At 39.5% G+C, this 26,248-nt stretch overlaps 1 protein-coding gene across 3 annotated transcripts; it reads left to right on the top strand.

Moving 5' to 3' along the window:
• Positions 1–534: 534 nt before the first annotated feature.
• On the top strand, positions 535–26,248 carry RB195_016598 (uncharacterized protein; the record flags this gene model as incomplete). Of its 3 annotated transcripts, XM_064183200.1 has the most annotated exons (21): positions 535–641; positions 1,688–1,829; positions 3,589–3,718; positions 5,092–5,206; positions 5,655–5,708; positions 6,961–7,084; positions 7,320–7,421; positions 9,830–10,003; positions 10,973–11,076; positions 11,132–11,246; positions 11,735–11,857; positions 12,646–12,744; positions 15,092–15,184; positions 15,240–15,420; positions 16,973–17,024; positions 17,277–17,344; positions 22,108–22,214; positions 23,988–24,074; positions 24,155–24,253; positions 25,047–25,123; positions 26,149–26,248. In XM_064183200.1, the coding sequence occupies 21 exons, from the start codon at positions 535–537 to the stop codon at positions 26,246–26,248; spliced, it is 2,253 nt and encodes a 750-aa protein (XP_064039079.1). The 3 variants fall into 3 exon arrangements, with proteins under 3 accessions (XP_064039079.1, XP_064039081.1, XP_064039080.1); XM_064183198.1 differs by lacking the exons at positions 5,655–5,708; positions 6,961–7,084 and having other exon boundaries at positions 5,092–5,228; XM_064183199.1 differs by lacking the exons at positions 5,655–5,708; positions 6,961–7,084; positions 7,320–7,421 and having other exon boundaries at positions 5,092–5,228.

Below are 26,248 nucleotides of genomic sequence, written 5' to 3'. Positions count from 1 at the left end.
AGATGAAGTGTTTGGCGTTGATCAATTCTTTTTTTTCCTTTTTCTTCGACGCCCAGAATCACCTCCACCCACGCCTCTATGAGGCCGTAGTCCGTTGTGGAGGCATATACTGTTCAGAAAATCGCTTTAAAATTTCAATTCTGAATTCTGAACCACACGTCAAGAGGTCTCTGATGACAGTTCTGAGAGCTCGCTTCATGAATTTTGTCTTCTCTCTTTCTTTTTTCTTCGTCTCCTATGTGAAGGAAAAGTATCCATGACAGAGATGTTTGCTGGATCCCGTGCAGAACTCTAGTACAACAACAATTTCAATCACGCTAAAACTTTTTAATTTACCGACAATGATATAGTCTATATTCATTATGGTGCCTGGAACCGAACATTCCTTATGTTCTGGAATATTACTAACAGAATCAACACGAAATATTCACGTATTCATTGAGCCCTGTACATAGATGGGTAAGAATCGACTCAGAAATTACAAAACCCCCTCGGAACATTCTATTTATAATAATTTGATAGCACTTTTCATCCATGTTAACTTCACGACTTCTTCAGATTGATAGCGGCAATCATTCACACACTCTAAGCACATTTGAGATTGTGCGATTCATTCGTCTACGTATGGGCTATTCCAGAAGGTGAGATCTATTCCCTCAATAAAATTAGAGCGAGTGATCTGTGAGTAGAGCACTCACCAGCGATCTTTTCATTAGATTTTAATATTTTCTATACGACTGTCAATCCTGGATCATCTCCTTCTTAGAGAGATGGACTGATACTAATTTTTATAACAATAACTCTCACTTTTATGATCTCAATCTTTTAACTGGAGTGATCGCGCAAAGAAAACCAACGTGAATATTCAAGACATCACTTGGTTTTCTGTCCGTTTGTCACGTGACTCAGTTGGAAGGAAAGCAATCCTATGAACTTCTAAACTTTATAATTCGAAAACTTCTTACGCTTTTTTTCTTGGACCCCATCAAGTGCTCTTCCTGCACAAGAAATGCTTACTTTGGCGATCATGAAGCACATTCAAAAATGAGCTGCTCTGTAAGTTTCATTTTCTTTGATGAAAAATGTGGTTCGATGAAGTCGGAGAATTTTAGTAGCCCTTTGCTTAGCCATAAATATCCCATGTAATCCCACTGCAGCCGGCAGTAACAAAAATCCACGAAAATGACAGATATTCTAGCCTCATCTTAAACTTTACAGTCATTTAACTCACTCAACTGCATAACTCGATAAAACCAGAGGGTTCCTGCCTGTTTGAAGCGGAAGTTCTGCAGAGCTTGTGTGAACTGCTATCAAACACCCGAATGTGACGTTCTTCCATGCACTGCACCTAGACTTTAGTTTTCCTAGTTTTTCCTAGTTTTGGAACCTGCCCAGCCCAAAACCTATTACCCGAAAACGCTGTGGAGGCGGTCGTGTTTAAAAGTGGTAGGGAATTACAAGCACAATTACTCTTAAGAGGTAAGAGCTGTTCTCTTAAGGTTACTTAAGTTTTGCAAGAATCACAGCTTATTCTCGGACTGGTTTTATAGTTTTTAGCTCGTGAAAAGACTTCATAGAAGTCTACTAAAAAAATTCTTGAATGGATCGTCACTTTTTCGAAAACCGAATAAAGTGTAGCAGAATTGTCATGTCGTCCTAAAAATAGCAAGAAAAGTCAGCTTTTCAGATATCTACCGTGGTTCGCTTTGTTAGTTCTTGTCTATGAAGGAATCAGCAGTGATTTTTGCCGAAACAACGCTATTGAAATTGAAAGATCCCATAGATTTACTTCACTTGCCAATTTTCTAAATGCTACATTCAATTACAGTGTGAGTTCTTCGAATATGAATATAGACTAAGATGAAGGTAGAAGTTTGTCGAATTTTCTTCTATCAGTGTAAACAAGAATTCCAAGTTCCACCAAGAGGACATTTACAGCTTGTTGGCAAGAGAATAGTGGTAGTTGAGCAAGATTATCTAATGATTTGATGATTTTGTAAACAAATATGCGGCTGCATTTCTGCGTATCAATTTAGAAAACCTACGGATATCCGTCGTTAGATGGATCACAGCTGATTAGCCGCGAGTCCACGTGAGGTTCTGTAGGTGGAGAATAAGGATTAACTGCGATGGAATATCTGGGAGGTGTAAAGAAGGCAGAATGTATGAATTTCCAAGGAATTCGAACATTTCCAAGGAACATGCAACAGCAATCAAATGCAGCACCTCGTCAATACAATTCTGACGAGAAATTTCGAACATTTCGAAGTTGCGAACGAGTAAATCGAAGTTCTACGGATGATTTATTGCCAGCATTGAGTGTCTAACGCCTTGATCGAAATCGCAACGAAAAGGAAGAAGTCAAAATTTTCTTCATTGGCCTAGAGAAGCTTTAAAAAAACACCATACTTCTTATTATAAAAACAAACACTCAGTATGACTATTGCAAGTCATCTACAAATTATAGACTAGACTGGAGCTGAACAGGATTGAAGTAATACTATTTAAAGAACAGCCATGTGAGCACGGCTCCAAAAATGGTCCTAGTATAGTAGCGACCAAAATTTTACCATCCCACATGAACACCGTCATCGCCATATTCACTGCCACTTTCGAGGAGAAAATGCGAATATTGGAATGGAAAAATAAAAGAGTAGAGGAGAAGGTATTTGACGTGGGTCAGCTCGCTTGGGAAGCGCCAGCGGTTTTCTTCAATTCAGAATAGCTCTACCTTAACGAATTGTGTCTAGCCAACAAAATTACCTGCAAGTGTTAGCCGACGCATCAACTCAATGTTTTTGTCTTCTCAGGCAAGTCTAGTGCCAATTTGTAGACTCCGGAATAATGGAAGGTTTGGTTGGCTGCAGGGGGTTTTGATCTGCATCGACCGTCCAGTCACAGCGGAACTTCTTACCAACTGCATTACACCACTGGAAAAATATAAGAGTGAAGTGTGATCAGCTACAGCATTCTCTCGTCGTCTTAATCACATCGTTCTCATGACAGATCAGGAGTTTACTGGAGCTACCAGCTGAGCTCAGCGGTTCCTGTAGAAAAATCGGTTCTCAGCTGCATCGCAACAAAGATGCCTAGAGAAAAGATTGAGTGTCTTTGTTGAGTGAAGGAGTTCTCCCATCTTGAAAACTATAATTCAACGAATGTATCCGAGTGCATCATCTATATGTAAGTGAAGAAGTGAAGATGGCGGACGTTATGACGTACGAGACAAGTGCAACGAGGCTGCAGTGGAGACAACCAGGAATACTCGACTTTGTGCTCATCTCTCCAACACCACCGCCCTTCTTACATTAACCAACGCATCAGAGATCCAGGCACTTAACAAGCGGTAGGAAATTGCGGCAGCGTCACTGAACGCGTCGATCAAGAGGAGATAGTGGGAATATTTTGCTCTATACAAGTGAAAGAGTTAGTTCTCTCATGTAGATGTCAAGAAGCCGAGTATATTCTCAAGTACAAAATCACGAAGGTGTAGCAGGCAATTTTTTCACTGGCTGGAATTATTTTCTTTAGACTTTCTTCGTATAATACGCTTGCCTAAAGCAATGTAGAAGATAAATGTCATTTTAGAACGATCCTTGCGAAGATTTCTATCAATTTGCCTGCGGAAGATGGATGACCGAAATAGAAGAACCCGCTTGGAAAATGGCTGGTGGCGAATTTACTGACAACATGGACAAAATGATTGCATTTTTGGAAGGCAAGAACACATTCGTTTACCCATAGTTTTTTTTTTCCTTTTGAAGAATCAAAAGTTTCCATTTCTATCCACATTAAATTGTGAGCTAATATACAAAAAAAAATCGTTGAAGTCAGTGAGTTGGAAGTTTGAGTTCTGAATGGCCAACTCGATAAAGCAACCGCTTTGCTCGAAAGAAAAAAAACACTATGGACAATTTTTCGTTCTCCTTTATACAACCAAAGGGAAATTGATGTGGAAAGTATGGATGGTTGGTTACATCGAAACATGTCGAAGTAGGAAAAAATGGACGGAAAATTAACTGATAAATTTTTTTTTTTTTTGCAGTCAGCGCTTGCAGAATAAGTTGTGTTCTATAGTGCCTAGAAAGATATAATATGAATAAAACATAGGTATATTGTAACGTAAACATAATATAATGTAATATAGTATAATATAAAAAAAAGCGTCTATAAACACTGGCGTCTCAATCCACTCTGGATGCACCAACGCGTTTTACTGGAATTCGTAATCGTTGAGGTTTCGGAATGCGTGTTGGCCTATACAATGGTTTTCGGGGGTCAGCCGATGATCTAGTGAAAGTTTTTATCTTTCCGGACAAGTCTGGTGCCAATTTGTCGACCCCGGAGGGATGAAAGGTTTGGTTTGCACTAGTGCGGTTTCGAACCCTCGACCGTGTGGCTACAACGGACCTTTAACCGACTGCGCCACACCCGCCCCATAGTATAATATAGTATAATATAATATAATATAATATAGTATAATATAATATAATATAACACAATATAATATAATATGATAATATAATACCCACCCTATCCTCCATTCCTCACTCCATCATACCACCGCATGCTTCGGGCTTTTGAGCATTCCTTGGAGAAAACATTTTTTTACTGACCCCAAATCCGCTGTTGTTTTGCTTGAGTTCAACGCCTGCCTCTGGTACCAACCAGCTGTAACACCCTCAGACGGATAGAACATTACGATACACATTTCTGATGAGTGTATTGCATTAAATATTTTTATATAGTACTCTTCTCGTGGTGGTTGCTCCGCTCGTCCTCAGTAACCAACAATTTTTTTAACACGATGCTTTTGAGATTGAATTCTTTGGAAAAAAACGCTAAAGTACAGTTGGATGTTGTCATAACCCCGACGCAGAAGTTAATTCATAACGAGCGAAGATAAGATGCCACAAGGAGTTCGATTTCACGAAGCTCTTTCAAATACTTCAACGTAATTTCTCTGAAGTCGTTTTGAATGCAGCATGTACTGCAGGAAACCTTTATGAACTTGTTGCAATTGTTAAGCAGTGAATAGATGGGGTAACCTTCATTCTACTCTTTTATAACATCGCAAAATTTATGTTTCAGCTTTCTTCCTTTCCGAAGAAGTATCTGGCTCAAAGTCAGTGAATGCAATGAAAGAGGTGTACAAGAGCTGCATGTCAAGTGATGATGATTGGAAGTCGGATGGAGGAGCTATCAAGTTTGTCTTAGCAAGAATTGAAGTAAGCATCTTCCCTGATTTTCCCTGACTAAAGTGATTCAAAGCATGCATATGACTGTTCTGCCAGATGTTGAATTTAAATCATGCGGCTGAAGTTTTCAATTCCAATGCGCACAGAATCATCTAAGTGACGATACTGTTTAGATGACATATACGCTCCGTTTATTGAATATGTAGTCAATTTTCGCACAAGAGCTCAAGGCCGACTCTTGGATCAGTTCACGTTGTTCTATATTCTTCTTGATAAGAAGAGAATTCATAGGAAACGTTCGTTCGACGACAATCTTTCGTTTACTCGCATTTATGGAACTTTCCAACGCTATATTCTGCCTTAGCGTGCTTTTCGAAGCTCAGTTACATGGGGTTAGATAGGTTTTTCGGCGTCGACACATATGGCATATCGCCATCTGATGATTTTGTTTTGTAGGGCAAAATATCCAAGGTCCAAGACCGGTGGAATACTGTACAACGAGGTCATTGAGTATGTTATAATCGTACTGTAATTCGTCCATAATGGCAGAACCAAGTCTGCTAAAAGCTAAAATAGATTTAGTGTAAAGTAAAGTACTTTTTGTAAAAAGCCTGGTAAGCAAAACCTTTAAGGCATCCTCATCTATCACAACGGGGAGCTTAGTTACAGTTATGCAAATTGTACTATCAAAACGCACTGAATTTTTTTACTTCGAGCTCCAATGAAGTCGGAGAAGAACTCTGTGAGGATCCAGAGTTGAAGACAAATTAGAGATCAAGTCAGAGAACTTAGGTTCACTGGCAGCATAAGTTCTAGCCGGAATTACAATCGATCCCACCTAGTTGCGCTATTCCTTATGTTTCGAAATTCTCCGAACTGGAGCGCAATCCTGTACACAATCTGTTACCTGCGTTAGCTTTTCTGGTCGCCTTTTCTTGGGGTATTTTCAAGAAAATTCCAGCAACACTTGTTTGTATGAGGAAAAGAAATGAGGCTCAAAACTTACATGTATAGAGAACGCTGAATGGAATGAGGGCCGTCTACATGCTATTCGTACTCGCTCATTCTTTGCCAAAATGTTACTTTCAACTTTGTTTCTTGTCCAGTTCTCGGAAGATGGTACAGGAACAAGAAAATATTCCTCGTTTTGTGGCGCAGCTTCATCAGTTAACCGGGAGTACTTCTCTCTGTTTTAGCTTGCTCCAGTAATCTCTTTACGCCCTCCTTCCAGAAGTTTCAACTACACCCTCTATTCCTTTTTTTTTAATTTCCTTAAAAGCACCTGCTACCTGCTTTAATAAGCAAAACTGTCCAGACAGTGCGGAAAACGAAGCAGAGGTGATAATCAGTTTTCCGCTTTTTTTCTTGCTTGGGTCCTGCTTGAAATACTCCACAGATTCAGGATGGAAATTCATTTGACTTTCGGTCTGGGAGGCTTCAACATTCGTTTATTTCCTTCTTCTAAAATCCATCAACAGTTCCTCTTTCTGATTATTTCTTTATCAATAAATTAAAAAGAATGCTGTTGCCTTCCAGTTGCAGAACTCAACTACTACGCGTGACCTCGTGTAGTCCTAGTAATCTGACGGAGGAAAGATTACGGATGCGAAGTAGACGCAAAATTTAAAACCAGTGTTTTTTTTTTGGAGCGCAGCTGATTTTGTTTGTATACTTATTATCGCTTTATGGATAGTGTTCAACCTCTCAACCAATTGTTTTTGCAAAATTACGGCTATTTTCCGTTAATAGATGGCAATGAAAGAGAAGCAGATATTGATCGAACGCACTTGCTTGCGTATTTCAACAAAAACAAGACTGTGGTCACGTCGATTCTACCCGTCGTTGGATTAAATCATAAAGCTAATATCTCGCAAGTTATGATTTCTGTGAGCATCTTCGTCATTTACTTCGTTTTTTTTGTGTTTGAAGAAGGGAAGAGGTGATTGTAACCTTAGCAAAGGCATCTCATTATTAAACAGGAATATATACTACCAGTCCGAACGTCCAGCTAACGCTGGACATCAGACTGGTGCACGCGTCGTCTCCTTCACTGATCAATAGAAATCAAATACGTTATGAATGAATTGGATGTGACCATACAGTTTTCTCTTCGTTTTTCAGTTCAGTACTGCGTACAATTTTCCTTATTCCGAGCCTAACGTAATAAGTTATGGGAATAGTACCTCTGTGGATCGAGGCTTTGAGGAGCTTCTGTTCAAAGTGGTAAGATTACGACTTTCGCTCTAGAACTTAGTTGCTCTTAATCGATATTTACGAGAGTAGGTAAGTTGAAACATTCATACTGGCGCCTATCACTTCTACGTACAGGAGCGTAAGCGTCAGTTAGCACCCGTAATTCTATTGCGGGTGCTAACTGAGATGAGATGAGCATGGACAAGAATCGACGTCCATTACAGCGATATTGCTCTTGGTAGTATTGTGGGAATGTGGGGAAACTCTTGTTCCCCGTGTCATCCTATAACGAACGTCGAAACTCGCGTTTTTTCACACTCACCAAGGGCCGCAGCGCTCGTTGGTTCTCGTGGACATAGGGATAAAATTAGTGCGAAGTGAGCTCCACACGTTGCTGAATAATGACGCTAGGAGTAAATTTCATGGAACACAGTTTTGCAAGGTTGTGAAAGAAGACAGATGCTATCTACATTTGTAAAAAGTTTAGTGTCTCTAGTTCCGATTCGCCCATGTGCTCACCAAGTTTTTCATCCCTCCGGGGTCGATAAATTGGTACCAGACTTGTCTAGGAGGATAGAAGCACTGCCTTAACACATTGACTAGTCCCCGCAACCCATTGAATAGGCCGGCTACACGATCGTGAACCTTAGACGATTCTGAATTGAAGTGAACATTGTGGCGCATCCCAAGCGTATTGATCGACGCCAAACACTTTATCCTTTATCCTTTATCCAATTTCTGAATTTTTGGGAAATAGCTTTTGTAAGAATCAGGACACTTGCGGAGCTGAAAATATGCAACCAACGGTTTTCCTTAATGCCTTATCGAAAAACCGCAATGCCGCAATGCAATCACATCACAAGAGAAATGCGATTTTCCAATTATTTTGGCGTCGAAATGTGTATTAACTATTAAAATCTATATTCATTCCTATCTATATTCATTAAAATGTGTAAAGTCGAACAGAATCTACTATCTCAGCTCGTATTTGACAAAAGCCGATACAAATATTTCATATAAAACAAACCGATACAAATATTTTATATAAAACATTCTTCCACTATTAAAATTAAGTTTTACCTTTCAGAGATTTTTTGCTCTCTAACGTTATTTGAAAAATGCTTGAATACACAACCCTTTTCAATTAATTTCTAAATAAATCATGTATTCCTTTGAAAAAAAAGTAATTAAATTGTTTAACTGCATAGACTCCCATCTACCAAACACACTTTTACTTTCTTTTAAAAGTCTTATTTTGCACTAGGTTCTAAATGTTTATTTCAACCGAAATCCGACCAGTACAGCAGCCGTTTCCTATCTATATTCATTTCGTCTTCCGGATCAGTGATAATTTCTAAAATCACCTCTAAATCGAGCGTATATCTGCTCTAAATATCGCAAACTTTAAACAATTGCCAGTAAAATGTACTTTCAGTAGTTATTTTCCTTCTTGCAATAATCAAGGTTCCGTTAGATATGGAAGTGTTGAGCTCCTCTTTTCACAGCCAAGGAGGAAAGTAACATAAACCGCGTGTAAATGGTACTAAACAAGTGGAAATGCATTCAGAACGTTCGTAAAATTTTCGTAAAAAAAAACGACGTTCTGGATACATTTCCACCTGTTTAGCACCATTTTTCTTCTATAAAATTGTGTTAAAGATGAAATTCTCCAGCATGCATAATGATGTGCAGAGGAGAAAAAGTGCGTTGTCGAAAAACGCTCAAAATTTTTTAATTCTTTCAAACTATGTGCACAAATATGTACTTTTCTATTTTAATATGCTTCTTCTATTTATTTATTTATTTATTTATTTCCACTTTCTTTTCTAATTCTATTGTTTCCAGAGATCTATATGTTATATTATATTGTATATTTTTATTTCACTTTTAGCAGTATACATATTAATATGTAATGGTGAATATTTAGCTTTATTATAGCACTACGTAATAATATTTGTTATACTATGTAGTATTATTTTAGTTTAATTATTAAGTTTCTTTAGTCCTATTCATTATTCTATTTATTATTATTTGCCTTTTTATCATTTAATATTATTACTATTTTGATTTATTATTTTTTTGTCGCCAGATGGGCAGCTGTATTAAACAGAAAGAATAATGGGACGGGAATCGTTTTCAAGTGGATTTCTGCACGCATGATGCCGTTCACACCAGTTGTAGTTCATCTAAGGGAAATGTGAGACTCGATTAGACTTTGTCGAAGATTATTCTCGGATCGGCAGTGATCGGTGACTTTCTCCAGTAGGGAATGATCCAAATATTTTATATCTAACATAACTATGTATATTGCTACTGATGCTTTACTTGTATTCCTATTACAACACTCGACAATGTTTAAGCAAATTGAAACATATTCTTATAATATGTTGAATACAAATTGTTTGACTATTTTTTCAATTCAAGACTCAATTTTATAGGCACTGAAGGTCTGCAGGGAATTCCGCGCTAAATGCAATGAAAGTTCGATTCATCAGAGTGTAAACGAAATTCTGCCTTTCGTTACAAAGGTCAACGAACTTGAGCCCTATTTTTCTCCCAAGGATAAGGAACGATGGCTTCACTTAAGCGAGCTAAATGAAAAACTGTCGTCGGTATGTATATTCTGATAAAAAGGCCGAAAATACTCAATGAAGAAATTGTTGAAGATGGAACTCTTCCAGTGTGAAGTGCTCCTTCTCTCATATACTATTACAGGAGGAACTCTTTTTTTTTTGGTTCGGGCGTTCTTTAAACTCCTAGCTTTGTATTTCTTCTTTCAATGTGTCTTTCTGCGCAATGACCTAACATCAGACCCGGACGATCCACAGCGCTTAGTTGCGCACGACCTGCTCAAGACGTGGTACAATCAACTATGTCAACACTTGGTATGTCTCATAGGGCTAGTTATGCTGTGAGATACCTTGGAGCGACCCTTCACGAATCTAGGCGAAAGAATAGGAACAAGAAAGGAAAATATAGACATGATCATGAGTATGCTAGACTTTCAGAAGTTGAATGAGCTAAGGTTCTTATTCACTGGACAGAATAAAAAGTAGAAATTATACTGTAACCGATCGGAATTAGAATGGAGGTGGACAAGAGTTGGAAGAGAGTGAAACAATGTGGTAAATAAAAAGGGAAATGCTTCTGTTTTCTCACTGCAAAATAATATCGGATTAGACGGTCGCTTATTTTGAATCTGAAAATGTAGCACTGAGATAATTTTAGAAGTTTAGAAATATAAACCGAAATGACATATTTGTAGGGGTCATCAACAGTACTGCTAAGTGAAGCCTTTCTTTTCGAATCGAAGCTTTTAATCGAAGCCGTATTTTCCCAAGGAAACTTGCGCATGCCTCAGCCACCTAACATATCCTCACAAATCTGTCTTTCATAATGCTAAGTCACTCAGAGGCGGAATCGTACATTGAATGTAGCAGATAAATAAGTAACCGGATCAATGCGCTAGTAATAACCCTCGGGAAAAGTTGATAGGATGTTGTTAGAAAAGAGTGGACAAATTTGCTGTTTGCCATTTGAAAAACCAGAGAAGGCTAGAATAAATGTTTGGTTGATTGCAGGTTAATTGGACTAAGTACTTCATTATGACGGCGCCTCCTGATACGCACAGCTACTTTCTTGCAGATCCTTTGGTTCATGTTCCAAGCATAGAATACATGGAACAGTTAGCTGCTGTTCATTAATTAAAACAACAAGCACTTTTTTTTTTATCGATTTAGGTTGAACGAAATTCTGCAGAACACACCCAAAAGGATACTAGCAAACTTTGTGATTCTCCACTACATCCTTTCATGGGCAAAATATTTAGATGACGATTATAGGACACCACTAAAGGTGAGAATCTCTATTGATGAAAACCCATCATCGAGTGAGTCCGGCTTCATCTAAACTTTTAGTCCTTTCATAACGCTCATCTTGTCAATTTTTCTCGGGTTTACTAAAGTTGTTGCGGTGGAAACAATTTTTGCGTTTTCTTAGCAGTGCTTTCTCGAAAGGAGGCAATGAATATTCTCTTATCACAACTTAATCTTCCTTGCTAGTTCGAGTAGTTTTGTTTTTCGTTTCCCCATTAAAACTCTTTTCCAGTTGATCGTAGGTATTGCAATGTGAGCATAACGTCACTGTTTTCACCCTTCGGAGCTATTCCCCACCAATTATTAGTAAGAGGTCAGATCTTCCGAAGTCTCATAAAAAAGTGTCGGAGACAATTTGTTAGAAAATGAATTTCAGATCACGAATTTCACCTTATACCATTCCAAAGATTACTGCTGAATCCAAAAAAAATGTCTTTGAGTAAGATTAAATTAGAGGGGAAATTTCAGCATTATCTGGAAGACATTGGAGTAAAAAACTACCCCACGAAATCCACTTCTTGCATCCTTGTAACGATTAAAATGTTTGATGCTGCATTCACGTCTGTATATGGGCGAAAATTTAATGGCATTGTAAGTACAATACGTTTTTCCTAATTATTTTCTTGACAAATACAGAGGGCGCTTTGGACGTGCCACTCTCCACTGTTTTCCATGCAAGTACTTCCAGATAAACCTGACTAGTTTACAAACGAATGTCTCTGAATATCCTGACTTTTGCATGGTAGCTTTGATGGAGCGCAACATTAAGAAGTAATGCTCTTAACAGATTTGATTTGCTAATGCTTTCACTGTCTTTCGATTACCTTTGCTACTGCTCTGCTACACATTCAGAATGAGAATATTATCTGATCAAATTTCTGAAAAAAATAATAAAAATAATTTTTTTTCTTCTTACATACAAGATACCATTTAGCATTAAAAGCGGGTGTGGCGCAGCCGGTTAGAGGTCCGTTTTAGAGCCACACGGTCGAGGGTTCGAAACCGCCCTAGTGCAAACCAAGCCTTTCAACCCTCTGGGGTCGATAAATTAGTACCAGACTTGCCTAGGGGAATAAAAACACTGACTTGATCACCGGCTGGCCCCCGCAAGTCATTGTATAGGCCAATACGCGTTCAAAACTTCAACGATTACGAATCCCAGTAAAACGCGTTGGCGCATCCCAAGTGGATTGCTGGGCCAGTGATTTTTATCCTTATACATCGTACCGAGACAACTTTGTCGCGAACAACTCTTCTTCGCTTTCCGTGAAAGGAAAGATCCGAAGGCGATTAATGTGGATGTCGACCGTCTGCGGAGTAGAGAAGTAGATTAAGAACTGTTGTGTTCTGTGCTATATTACACAATGCGGATAATTTAGGCTACCGAGAAAATGATAGAAGGATTTATTCGTGAGATACTTGCCGTCTTCAAGGAAGGAATAAAAGAAAACAAATGGATGACGAGCGAGCAGAAGAAAGTCTGTTGTTTCTCATAGATAATCATATTTTCTCAAACATGTCCCTTCAGTACCCAAAAAAAACCTAAGAAAAGATACAGTAGGAACTTGTCCTTAGATTCTGGCTATCACACGAGTAATTTGTTGCAAAATTGTTTAAAACATCATATCTAGAAAAGCCGAAATGCGTCCTTTTGATTTATGCGGACAGTGTGTTTGGCTAGAAAACATGACTCCTATGAAGTTGAACACAATAGACATGCCTCGTTTCTCCTCTACAATGCGAGTAATAAGATCTCGTACTAAAGCACTTCTCTGTACTACCTGTCTTAGATGCAAATGAGAAAATGCAAAACGTACTGTAACATGCGGACGCAGCACGTCATTGATGAAGGAGTCCTCAGAGTTCGCTCTACAGTGTGCAGAAAACTTCTCTGGATTCTTTTCTTTTGCTTCTATGTTTTTTTGTACTATGTTTAGGTATAATTTTGCATGGGTAAGCCTAAACAGTCTTAACAGTGTTTTTTTTTCATTAGTTTTATCAGATGTTTTGTTCGTAAGATAGCTTCAAGGCGGTAGTTTGGCAGATTCAACTTCCCTCTTTTTTTGTGCGATTGCGCATGTGTCCTCTGAAGTTTACCGGCGCACACACTACCTAACCGGTGTTTGCAGCTCTGACTTGAGAGGAACATCCCGTCTTTGCGACCCAGCGGAATATATGGCTAAAGCGAAGCATAGATGGGCCGGTCACATTATGAGAAGAATCGACGATAGATGGACTAAAAGAAAGTCTTGGATGACAATGGAAGGAAACGAGTGGAAGAGATGCTGGGGCCCGCACGTCCAGTGAAGACAGGCCATCTAAGTATCTAACTGTCCAAGTAACTATTGTGCATGACAGGCGGGTATAGAACAATCAGTAGAAGGTTTCGCTGTGTCTGCACGGTCGATCGGAGCCATCGGTTCAATTAGGAATGGTTTTAGGTTTGTGTGTCTGGACACAATGACTTGCGATTTTTAGCCGATGTGGAAAGTCAGTGTTTTTATCCTCCTAGACAAGTGTGGTACCAATTTATCGACCTTGAAAGAAAAAGAATGCTTAGTTGGCATCACTTCGGAATCGAACCTGTGATCGAGCGGACTTACCGACTGTGCTACACTGGTTAAAAAAAAGCAAAAAGAAGAAAGTGTTGAGTACTTTTTCGGGAAGTGTTCACCGAGGACGTGCAGCGTCGTCAAGTTATAAAAGTTTCATGCCGACCGTATGTTTTCTTCTCTTCGCAAAACAAAGGGAATGACATCATGCTATACAATAACGGGTTTAGTCTGCCACGTATTTATTTGTACGTGCTTGTGTGATACGGAATTGCAGAATGGAAGTTGACGGGTACAAGGGCGTCTAATTTGTTCGCCGCCTTCGCAAAGCGGAGTGAGGTGGGAGAGAACCCACGACGTCGGACTGGTGCAGTCGCATCGCAAAGCGGTAAAATTGGCAGGACAGATTTATGGCGTGGAATTGATGCGCAGCGGTATCGCGCATTAACTTTAAATAGAATTGTCAGGAAATAAGTGAGATTAGAAGAGTTGTGAACAGTTTCATATCCATGACAGCTGCATGTGCTTCGTCTTATCCTATGGTCCGAATCAGCGTATGTATTTCCTTGCACGTTCGCCCCGCCTTAAACACATCCTTTCTCCGAAAATTGGAAGCACACTTGCTAGTGGCTGCTCATGTAGTAGCTAACAGTTTGCGTAAACTGACATAGAACATTATTTTTATCAGTATGACAATGAATAAAAAAAGAGGAGTAAGACTCATACTTCGAATAATGTTTGCAAATTGCGTTTGTATCGAAGAAATGTACGTATAAAATCAAGTGTGAATATTCTCCATGTGTTGAACTGACTTGTTCAGAAAAAAAAAACTGTGAAAGTTTCCATCTGTGCTCGAATTCCCTTAAAAATAAAAACAAATTAGGCGCTGTTGGAAACATCCAAATTTAATTTGACCAAAAATACAACTACTTCAAATTGCTAGTAATCACCAAATGCGAGAGTAACAACGGTTCAAAAAATGACGTTTGACCCGTCATTGCAACTCATCTCTCATTGGTTGACATGTAACGGATCAAAACTACTGCTCCTATAGAGTTCTTTTGTGATTTGGTGTTTATACTTTTGGAGCACGCCCCAGCGACACCGTACGCTAGTTCGAACATCTGAAGCCAATGATTTTTACTTCGTCGCCTTGTTCGAGCTACGAAAAAGTTAAATAGGCAAAGTTAAAGACAAGCTAAAGGATAAAAGACAAGCAGGATCTATGACTTTGAGATTTTTCGTTGGGTCAAATAAAGAGGTGTTGTTTCAGTCTGCAATTTTGAAAGCAGAACGAATGAAAATTTACGCCGCCTATGAGGATGTCCATCTTAATGACAGTGAACTAGATAATCGTCACAAAGATGCAAGTTTTTCTTTTTCATGATAAGAAGCAATTGCCGTAAGAGGGTTCGTTTCAGCTCATTGAACTGCAACATCAAAGGTTTCTAGAGGTGCTGGACCAATATGACCACCTGCAGAGTATATCACTCTTCAGAAGATTGCTGTACTTTAACGTTGCGGAAGCATTCGTTCCGAGCCTTTTAGTTAGCAAACAGGAGTTTAAAGGTCCCAGCTATTTCCCATATCTCAACACGATGGGTGAGTGTTAAGTTTTTCGAAGAACTTTGCTTTAATGAAATAAGTGAAGAAGTGCTTATTTCTGAGAATCACCAGTAGCAATGCGTTGGAATAGATAGACCGCAACTCGTTTCCACCGAGACAGCGGTCCTGACGGAGACTGCAGTGTCTAGCAACATCCCTTCTTTCAAACAACAGAAAGAATGATAGCGTTAAGGGGAGAAGGAAAACCGGGGATTAGGAGGACACCATGGACGACGGAACTCAGAAGAAGATTCCCATGTGTGGAAAGTTCACCGCCCGCAAAAATACGGCATTTTTACGCTGACTGACAGTACGATGCTGAACGTGATCTACCTTACTATCCAGATATGTGCCACGATATTGGGCGGATCAAAGCGATAATACAAGTTAGATCAGTTATTAGACTGGTGCCCTTTGCTGTTTGTAGCTCCTTGACAACGATGTCAAGAGCATACAGCTTTCCCTTCCCGTTTCTGTAAAATCTTATTTCTTTCCTATTTTGCAACTTTCATCAATTATGGACGTAAAAATCCTAGTAGATAAAGAACTCAAGATTCTGGCCAACGCAGATTCTTCTTTCAGATGCTTCATCTGCTCAAACTTCACTTTGATAGAACACAAATTTGTTTTTTAGGCGATGACCTTATTCAAACATTTTCGTGTCGGGGAAGTTGTCCCAGAATTCCAATTTCGGGGATTTGGGGCGTATGAGTAAGTATGAGCGCTAATGTTTACGTACTATGCGTACTGGTTATCCATAGCTCTGTGTTGTGAATTTGAAACTGGCGTGGGTGCTAGCCGCTCTTCATACAAGTGCCTTTTTAGGCAAAGGAATCTGACAATAAGAGGAAAAGGGACGAAAGAGATAAGTAGAGTTCCTTAAAAGTAATACCATTTTGGGCAGTAGCAGTTACTGAATTTTTTGCTCTTAACAGACAGAAGTCGGACGATATAGAAGTGTTAGGGCTGAGAAATACGGTCCTCGATAGGTACCGATTGAGAGCTTCCACTCACCGGACGACATGGCAGATTGAATTTTTAGCTTGGAGTAACCTAGCAAGGTACCTGAATAGGATTTGAGAAATGCTCAGCAATTGGAAAAGCATACAAAAAACTAGAAGTAAAACGAGAAATGTTGGGGAAATGGTGCTGTATGCCACTCCAAAAAGTGGACATTATAACTAATTAGGCAGGTTTCTTGAGGTCTTTCCCATTAAACAGGGTTAACTGATTTAGTAATTATGTAATTATGTTTTAAATTTAATGTATGTTTTACGAATTCGAAAGTCGAAAATTCGAATGTGGTAGAACGATCGCGGGCGTTAGCAACGGAAAATCATCCCACTGACCAAAAACCTCAATCCTAGAAGAAAGACGAGCAGTGATTGAGCGAGTTGATTCCAGTAAAGCTCTTCATGTCAAAATACACATATTGAAATTGAGCAGTGACGGTGTTTATAGAGCTGCCGACTGCAGAACAACCTTTAGAGATTGGAGGTTGTTATTGCGGATCCACCTTTAGCAAAATGCTATTAAAATTCAATTGCAGTTATACCTATAACCTTCCTTCACGAGCCGTTATTTCACAGCGCTTATCCAATGTGAGTTCACTCCATGTGTAAAATTTCTCCGATCATTTGTGAAATTTCCTCTTACAAAATATGTGACAAATATCAAAAAGTATTCCGCTAGTCTTCTAGGTTTTATCTCTGCCGTGTGGATTCACATATTATGGCAACTTTAGATACTGTTGATATAAGTATTGAAAGCGAGAGGATAACACATTATTAGCTGTTGTTGACTCTCATTCACTCTGCAAACCGCTTTTAATTACGCTTATCGTTTTATTCCAGTTCGTACAATTACGGGTCAATCGGTTCCATAATCGCACATGAGCTCATGCATGGATTTGACAATCACGGTAATGACAGTTTTTTTTCACATTGGTTACGCCATGACATTTAAGAACTAATAGAAGTAGTTGAAAGAAGTGTTAAGCACAATGAGGCGGTCAGTGCAATTACTTTTACTCTGCATGTGTGTGTTTAATTGTTGGATGCTGTCTTCGATTCTTTGCTGGCTTCGTTTGCGATACCAGTTGTGCCAAGCACATGCTGACTGATAGCAGTGTTGCAACACATAACTGCTCACAAACATAAACCATGGATTCTGCAGCACGTTAGGATTTTGTCAAGAAATGAGACACTTAGAGGAGAGAGTAGCGCAAAGAGGAAATCTATGATTAAATGGGCCGAAATGTGATTTTGGTTGGAGCGACGACGATGAGCTGCCGGCGAAAGAAGAACAAATGTTATGCAATAATGTTGCTTATTCTGTTCTCTTTCGCAAGAACCGGATCATCCAAGCTTTATCCTTGTCGCGGGAACAATTATCATTTCAAACCTGCGCTTACCCTTTACCCACTGCATCAAAATCAGCCAGCATTTGTCACGCCTGTTGATGACACAATGAGGGTATCATCAGTAAAGCGAGGCTGTTGCAATTAAATCTTTATCTTACTTTTTAGGTTATGTCCATGAGCGTTGAACCGAATCTTCAGGACAAAAATGCATCACCACATCGAATCTATATCTTTACATCGAACTCTCCAACTAAGCCAAATTCTTGCAAAAGAGACCAAAAAGAACTTGGAAGTACTCTTAGAAGATGAAGAGTTTAACTATAAATAGTTTTCAGCAGATTAAGCTGATTAAGCGTGGATTTAGAAATAATTAACTGCCGAAAAGGTCAGATTTTGCACATTTTTTTTCGCATTGCTCGGCTGGAAGATCGTATTCGTGTGGAGAGCACTTTGAAAAATAATTTAGGAAGCTTTTTATAGAAGACAGTCCACCTTAGAAGATGGTTGCATCGCTGTTTTCTGGAACGTCCCTGTTTTTTTGAAATTAAGTTAAACAGAGATGAATGAAATGTCATTTCTCCCATCTTGTGCTATCTAAAATTTGAAACTCTCTGAATCGCAGCATATAGCTACTGATAGAGAACATCCCCGACTACCGCATACTGGAAGGGGGTTTGCTTACCAATAAGTTACTTTGATTTACTAGAGTTTATTCAAGATCATATATCTTTCGGCGCGCGAGCAGTAATCAGTTGCTGGAAAGTTTTTCTTTCCAGAGCAGCGGGGCGGCGTTTTAATAAATCCTTCATATGTTCGTAAAAAGGGACTGAGCAAACCCTCATATGCAGAATTTCTTCTTCTTCGGACTTCCCGATTCTCTCAAAATTTAAAGTTTTTCATACCGAAAAATGTGCACAAAATCTAAGCTTTTTGGGTCATTAAATTCTGCTTGATACGAAATGCTACGTATAAACTGCAGAAAACTAATTACAACTAAATTTTTTTCTTTAAGAAGTAGGTTCAAGTTTCTATCTGTTTGAAAATCTGGCTCAGGGCTTGGTGTTGAACCTGCGCGGTCCCACTGTCTCAAAACTAAAAAAAGTACGCAAAAATATTACAGACATTTTAGAATATTAATGTTTCAATAAATCAAATATTCCAACTCCAATACTTCAACAACCTTTCATTAAATTTGCTTCCCCTGCTACTTTTTGTTTCGTCGTTTCTGTTAAGTACATTGAATTAGTAGCAGCGGAGAACTGTTGTTCTCACAGCTGCATTGGAGCAAGTGGAGAATAGTGTCCCACGTGTCAACGCTTGACCCTGATTATTTTCGAAACTAACAACAACACTGAAGGATTATTTCGAGTTGGTTGATATAATATTTCCCAACAAACGTGAAACGTTAAAGGGTTTTCCGAATCGATGTTAATTTGTAATGAACTGTCGTACAATTATCACAGTTCTATGAATACTGTTCTGGTCAAGCGTGGTGATTTTTTTAAACATAATTATTGCTACAAGAGTTACTGTTCTTTATATGACGTACTTCCCAGACAGTTTTTGGATATCAGATAAAAAGTTCAGAGATGAACAATTCCGGTTTGGTCACCAACATATTTTTCCCCAATCTTGCATAACGGTGTTGCATTCCTGCTTTTCCAGCCAATTATTTTAGCAATCTAATTAATACCGAAACATGGACCTTTTAAGGCAGCTAATGAGGACAAATAATTAGTTTTTCATATGCTCGGATCCCTAATAAGGACTATGCCAGACTTCATGGCCTATCCATCGCTCCGACTAGGAAGAGACTAGTTTATGTGATTATCCTCGTTTTGCCTTCAGTGATCGATCTGTCGACGAGTACAGTGTCTGCTTTTTTGCAGCAGTTGATGCGTACAGTACAAGCTCGCCTTTTGCGGTTTTCTCGACTCACTCCTTCGCGCAAACTTCACGATTGTATACATGAGTTCATAATCTTTATTGTTTTGCTCGTTCTACCTTCCAAAAAGGCATCAGTTTGAGAGTTTCTGGAGAGGCAGCTCTTCATATACTCCGAATTCACAATATCATTTATAAAGTAGCCAAGGTTTTCGATAGTTGAAAGTGTCCTCCACGTCCAATGTCAACGTTGTCAACTGTTGTTTCCTTCTAGAAGACCGTTCCACATCATCCGGTTTTTTGAATCTCCATGCTTCAAGCCAAAAAAGTTATCTGAGGGACATAACGCAAATAGGTACGGCATAGGATATTATAAACATTCTTCTTTGCTATAGAGATGTTAAATTTACTGGCACGTTATTTGTGATGTCTTTTAGAAGAAATGAACTGGAATTTATTCGTTTCCGAGATGCCCTTACACCTCCCAACCTCAATTGCAGGCTTTTGTAGTTCAGACGCAGAAAATGCAACATATAATGGGTATGGAGTACAGGGGTGCCTTTGTATGTATGGATCCGGATGTAATTTACGCGATCAAGGATTTGAGGATAAAGCTTAGCGGAGGTACAGCTTTATAACCTACCTAGTTATATGGTTTTGGATTACCATATACTGCAGAATGGAGCCGTCTTTGAGAACAGTGCCAAAGTTAGTAACCTAACAGTCTAAAAGCCAGTTGGTCACTGTCGGACACTATCAAATGAACTTCGACGATATCACTTGTCTTGACAGCTGTGATATCTCTGTGTCTCGTTTGCTGCGCTACGGGAGACACTCATGACAATAGATTACTTTCACCAATGACGAAAACTATACTATACCAACGGTGATGCTAAACAGAAAAAAGCAGCAAGTTGCACAATAGTTGAGAGAATGGAAAGAAAACTCCCCACCATTGCTTGTCGACAAGAAACTTTCCTTTTTGAGTCTGCGCAGACGAAATTCGTGTACAATTCGGTGCGTGTCATCTGGACCGTCGCTGATTTCAATCACAAATGCTTGAGGAGGAAGTTGATTCGTCAGCCGTGGTGCCACGACTGAGAGGTCAAACAGGCATCAAGAGCGAAGAAGTTCAACACTATGCGGGATGAACAGTATTGTTGTTTTGTTATGTGGAAAGACTATTTTCCGCTTAAACAGGACAGTAGTCGTTGAAGCAGTCCTAACTTGTTAACCGATCAGTGAAGAACCGTAGGAAGCCAGAAGTTAAATAGTTTTTCTTGGTTTCGCATAATGACAAAGATCTTTTGTTTAGCTGAAATAAACAGAAGGTTATCTGAGACGTGGAAACACGTTATTAGAAGTTATCTGCCACAGACTCTAGGAACTGTTCAAAAATCTCACAACTGCATGCTATTTACAAAGGTTCGGGATGAGTCATCCTATACCGCCTATTAGGGTTCGCTAAGACAGAAGGTGCGACGAGCAAGCCAGTTTTGGTATTCGCAGATCTACGTCTGACCATCTTTTGACTATTGTTCATTAGTAAAGCGATTTTAGATGCAGCAGCTATAAAATGGAGACAGCATAAAGTGCACCGAGTTAATCAACCCCTATCTGCACTCGACTTCAATCCATGCACCCGCTGTGGGCAATCATCAACACTATTCGCTTAAAACAACACGAGAGGTTGCGCAAGAACAAGGTGTTGACCACTCAACAGTCGTTCGTCATTTGGAACACATTGTAAAGGTGAAGAAGCTGCACAAGTGCATGCAGCATAAACTGAGTCCTAAAGAAACCACTGTTTTGAGGTCAACTCACGCTTCTGTTACGGAACAAGAGCGTTCCATAACACCTAGTTAGTAACAGCACTAGCATCAGCATACTTGTGAATGTATTATCTCAAGTGAAAATGGAGTAAGACAAAGACAGCGGCAGGATCCTTCCTGGCCAACTTTATCGTCAGCGATTTTAATCGATCGCGTTATAAATCTTACCTGATGTCTTGAGTACGTCTACAATATCGTTGCATTTTTACAAAGGTGAACGAAAGCTGAAAAGTGTAAGCAGGTGGGTCTCCTTGAGCCACCAGTGCTAATGAGGCAATAGAACAAGATGACTCCTGCCACCTGGGTGTAGTGCTGTACTACGAAGCGAAACAGGTGCGATTTCATAAATGCGCGCTGAGTTTCGGTCTGGATTCAAGTCCTTGGCCATTTACTTCTGTTTGAGTGCCATTGCCCACGAAGTCAAGGTGTGCGTCTAACTATCCGTTATTTCTCCTATCACGATGTGCGGATCGAACACTTTGGTGACAAAAATCAGAGCGGCGGCAAAAATCGACCGCACCGAAAGAGAACTCCATAGCTTACTACTTGCGTGGCCACTTTTAGTCATTAAAAGGAATAATTTCCTTCCAATCCTTGAAAATTCAGGAATAAGACTTGATGAAAATGGAGAACAAAGGACACTTGACAGTAATGATTGGCTAGAATTTACTAAGGGATTAACATGTTTGGAAGAACAATACAACAACTCTACGGTTAGTGAGCATATTGCTATCTCACTTTTAAACTTTTCACGCAAAATTCTTTTGAAAAGTTTACAGCTTTTCCAAACGTACTCCTTCCTTTATTTTTACAACACCTCATACCAACATGAAATACTATTCCTTTCACCGCTGTCTTGATTTTTGCAGATGGAAAGGTCATCTGGTCTGTAAAGGATGAGTGCTTCATCACAGCCGCTCTGCGCATTATCCACCAGCTGCTTTACAGAACTGACTGTTTTTGTTTCTAGTTCGCAAATTTTTCTAAAGTATATCAGTTTAAATGATATCGATCTTGGTCCACAAACTGAGCTTCGGATTGCTAACACATAACATCAACAGTTCTTACGACTCTAATCCAGGGTATGACATAAATATGCTCAATATGGGTTGATTAACGCCAGGCACTTTGTCCACTTATCCTTTACCCGGAAAATTCCTACTGTAGTTTTCGTTGGTTAGCTTCCTCTAGGAAACTTTTCGATAACTTTCTACTTCTCGAAACATTGACAATAGACATAGACAGATAGATAGACACAACAGATAGCAACTTGTCTCTTCTCTCTATCCATCGAAAAAAAAACGGTTCTGATAGCTAGCTCCTGGGCATTAAAATCAACTTCTTGCATTTCGCCTGTATGGGAAATGAAGAAGTAATAAATAATAGTAGTAAAGGAGTTTGTTAAGAAAGTGGTAAAGGAACAGGCAGAGAAGACTAAAGAAAAGGAAACAATTCAGAATCTGAGGAATTGCTAAACCTCTGCTCTCGCTACTTTGATCAGATCTGAAATTTGCGAAACTCTGTCTGCAATTCTCGTCTTTCTAAACAAATTTCTCGATCATGTGTAAAAAAACTGACTGTGCTTCAAAGGAGGAATGTTCAACAATGGCGGCCACACTTCTGTAATTACGCACTGGGCAAAATCATGATCATGGTCATGATCATGCTATATAATAGCGGGCTTAGTCTGTTACGTGTGTGCATGTCTTTATGTGTGAAAAGAAATTCCAAAAGAGGTTTGACGGATCCATCAGCGTCAAAATGATGCTCATGACTTTGTGTGCATGTCGCAGAAGGTAAATGGGATGTTGCAACTGTTCCATAGCGATGGCCACTGAGCAGGCTCCTTTTCACAACACTTTTTCGTCTCTGTTTTCTTGCTCATTTGCTTCAGATTGGTAATATGCCTTCCTCAAAATGTGAAAACACTAATTTAGACGGCTGCTTCAATAGCAGCGATCATTTTACGAGATGTGGCGTGGAGCGTTATCTTTATAAGTACGATGATGCTGCTCACGTAATTTTATGTTAAAACATCATTCTGTGATAACTGTTTGGGAAAACACGAAGAAAACCCATACTTAGGGTAATGCTTCCTAATGGTGTCTATATTGTGTTGGTATCGAAGGAGTGTTGAAATAAGAAAACTATAAAGTCTTTTGTCTGAATTTGTAAAAAAAAAAAGAAAAAAGAAAAAACCGTTGTGAGAAAAGCACAATGCTAATTTTGAAGAAAATACCACTACTAATAATTTTCATTGTTCAGTAATGGTAAGCGAAGGGAGCACCACATAAAGTCTAAAGTGTTATTAGTCGGACGTTCAGATTGGTGACTCAATAAATTGCTTTAAAAAAGAAGTAAGCATGACCCTTAGCTGCGATGCAAACCTTGTTATACATGTCCTTGCAAGAAATCCTTGCTTCACGTTGGATATAACTGCTCCGGATCAGAGCTCTGAAAGGGTGCTATGCATTAAAAATTTACAGATCCTTGGTAGCAAGTTGAAAGTAAACGGTGTTAACACACTTGATGAAAACATAGCCGATACAGAAGGAGTTAAGCATTCATTCATGGTATGTTTACTACGTTACAAATTACGTTACGAACTTTGCAATGACTAAATACTCTGGACTCGTAAATATTACTTTGATAGGCATATAGAAAGTATCAGAAAGAAAAGGGACACCAAGGTCGACTTTTGACAATGGAAGATATAACGGCAGACCAGTTGTTCTTTCTTGGATGGGCTGTTGTAAGTTTCTGCTCCCAGTTTCAGAGTATTGGGTTGCTTAAAAATGTTTTTTGGGCGGTGTCAATTTCTGTTGACAACCAACTCTAAAAGTAAATTTTTTTGAGTATTCTCCTGCTCTTTCTTGTTGTGAGACTCAGCAGTAGAAGAGATGAAGTGAAGAGTTTGACATTACTATGAGACAAGCAGAACCAACCCTACAAAACTTGCTGTCTCCTTAGGTTATGTTAATTGCACAAGATTTAGTCTTCAAATATTCACCACAGTGAAATAGATCAACAAAAGTATATAAAAGGACAAATTTTTGATGCTTAGTAGAGCAGTGTAGCTAAGAATTTGCATCAAAGTTCAGTAATCACTGCTTCTCTACAATATCCAAAAAACAATCCGTTAGAAACCTTTTTGCTTCCTAAAGCATAAATATATTGTGAAAAGTTGACCATTCATTTGTGAACTTTCTTATCAGCTCAAATAAGAGCTCTCTTACGACCGTTGAAATTAATAATAAATTTCTCTTTAAGTGTCCTAGCGACGCGTACATTTTTCCAAACTGTAGACGTACTTATAATTAATGGTAGGAGAACTGGTATTTAGGAAAAAAATTCTACAGTTTGTCCAGTAGGATAGAAATGGATTTCGTGAAGGAAGGGTTTCTGTTAAAAACACTTAGTTGTCTGACCTTTAGCATTTATTGTAATTGTGAGATTAGTAAACTCTTGCAATATATCAATGGTCTATTTCTGTGCACTCGCGCAATTTCAAACAGACTTTCTTCACACTGATTGTTCTATTACAGAATTTTTGCGAGAAATACTACGAGGAGGACTTGACATGGACTATCCTGTTGGATCCCCATGCACCATCAATTCTGAGGTACGGTTTTTTTTTACATGAAGCATTATAATATTAGTCGTTTCGAAGCTTTATCGACTTTACATATTAAGAAACTCTTGAAAAACCGGGTTTCGAGCTTTTTCGAAAAATAAAAACATTATTCAAGAGAATACTAAACTAGTTTTCCTTCGAAAACAGTAGGGTTGTTTGATTCTACATCTGCAGTTTGGAGTTTGAAAACACTTGGAGTCGGCTTGACCATATCTCATCGTCTCTCTATAGATTATCCCAGCAGCTTCGAAATATGCCTAAAAAGAATTAGGTGTTGTCGTGCCCAGCACGACTTTCCCAGCCAGCCGGCACCCTTTCTCGCGTGGCACGTGGGAAACTTTGCGAATGGCAATGTATTACGGTGGCACTCCCACGCCGCCGCAGTATATAAGGACCGGCCCCGAGCACTCGGGGTTCCAGTTCTTTTTTCGCATTTGTCGTGGTGTCGTGATTTCGTGTTCGTGTTTGCGCTCGTCTCGATCGATTGCTACACCATTACCGCATGCCCGCATTATCCATCTACCTTGGCTGGCTGACCCTGGACCCGAACCGCAACCCTTATCCATCTCTCGCCGAGGACCACAACCACTTAGCCTACGACAGGCCCTTTATTGATCCGCCGTGATGTCGTGTATATTTATGCCGTGCCGTGTAGTGTCGTATTTAGGATAAACCACTTAATCATAACCTTTTGTACCACATTTTAACCATTAAGGGTAGGGTTGGGAGGTGGGATCAGGGGGCAGCCCCGAGGCCCCCGAAGGGGGAATCGGGGGAGGGGGATGGGGCCCTGGGCATGTGCCCGCAGGGTTCGGAGGAGCTGCCATCCGGTGGCTAGCCCAGTGCAGGCCCCTCCGGCAATCGGCCCCGAGTCCTCTCACCGATGCCAGCCGCTCCTACTCGGAGCGGACCCAGGGCACGACAGGTGTCCTGAAGTTCATCACGTATTTTGACTTTAAATGGGGAGAGAATCGTAACTGATTCCATTTACTAAGATTCGATGAAACTTGCAGGGTCAACAATGTTGTATCCAATACAGAAGGATTTGCTGATGCCTTCCGCTGTCCACCGAGTTCACCAATGAATCCCAAGAATCGTTGTTCGATCTTCTGA

This window comes from Necator americanus, chromosome II, assembly GCF_031761385.1.
Source record: "Necator americanus strain Aroian chromosome II, whole genome shotgun sequence".
NCBI classification, from domain to species: Eukaryota; Metazoa; Nematoda; class Chromadorea; order Rhabditida; family Ancylostomatidae; genus Necator; species Necator americanus.
The sequence above is the reverse complement of the archived record's forward strand: the minus strand, read 5'-3'. Positions and strand labels throughout refer to the sequence as shown.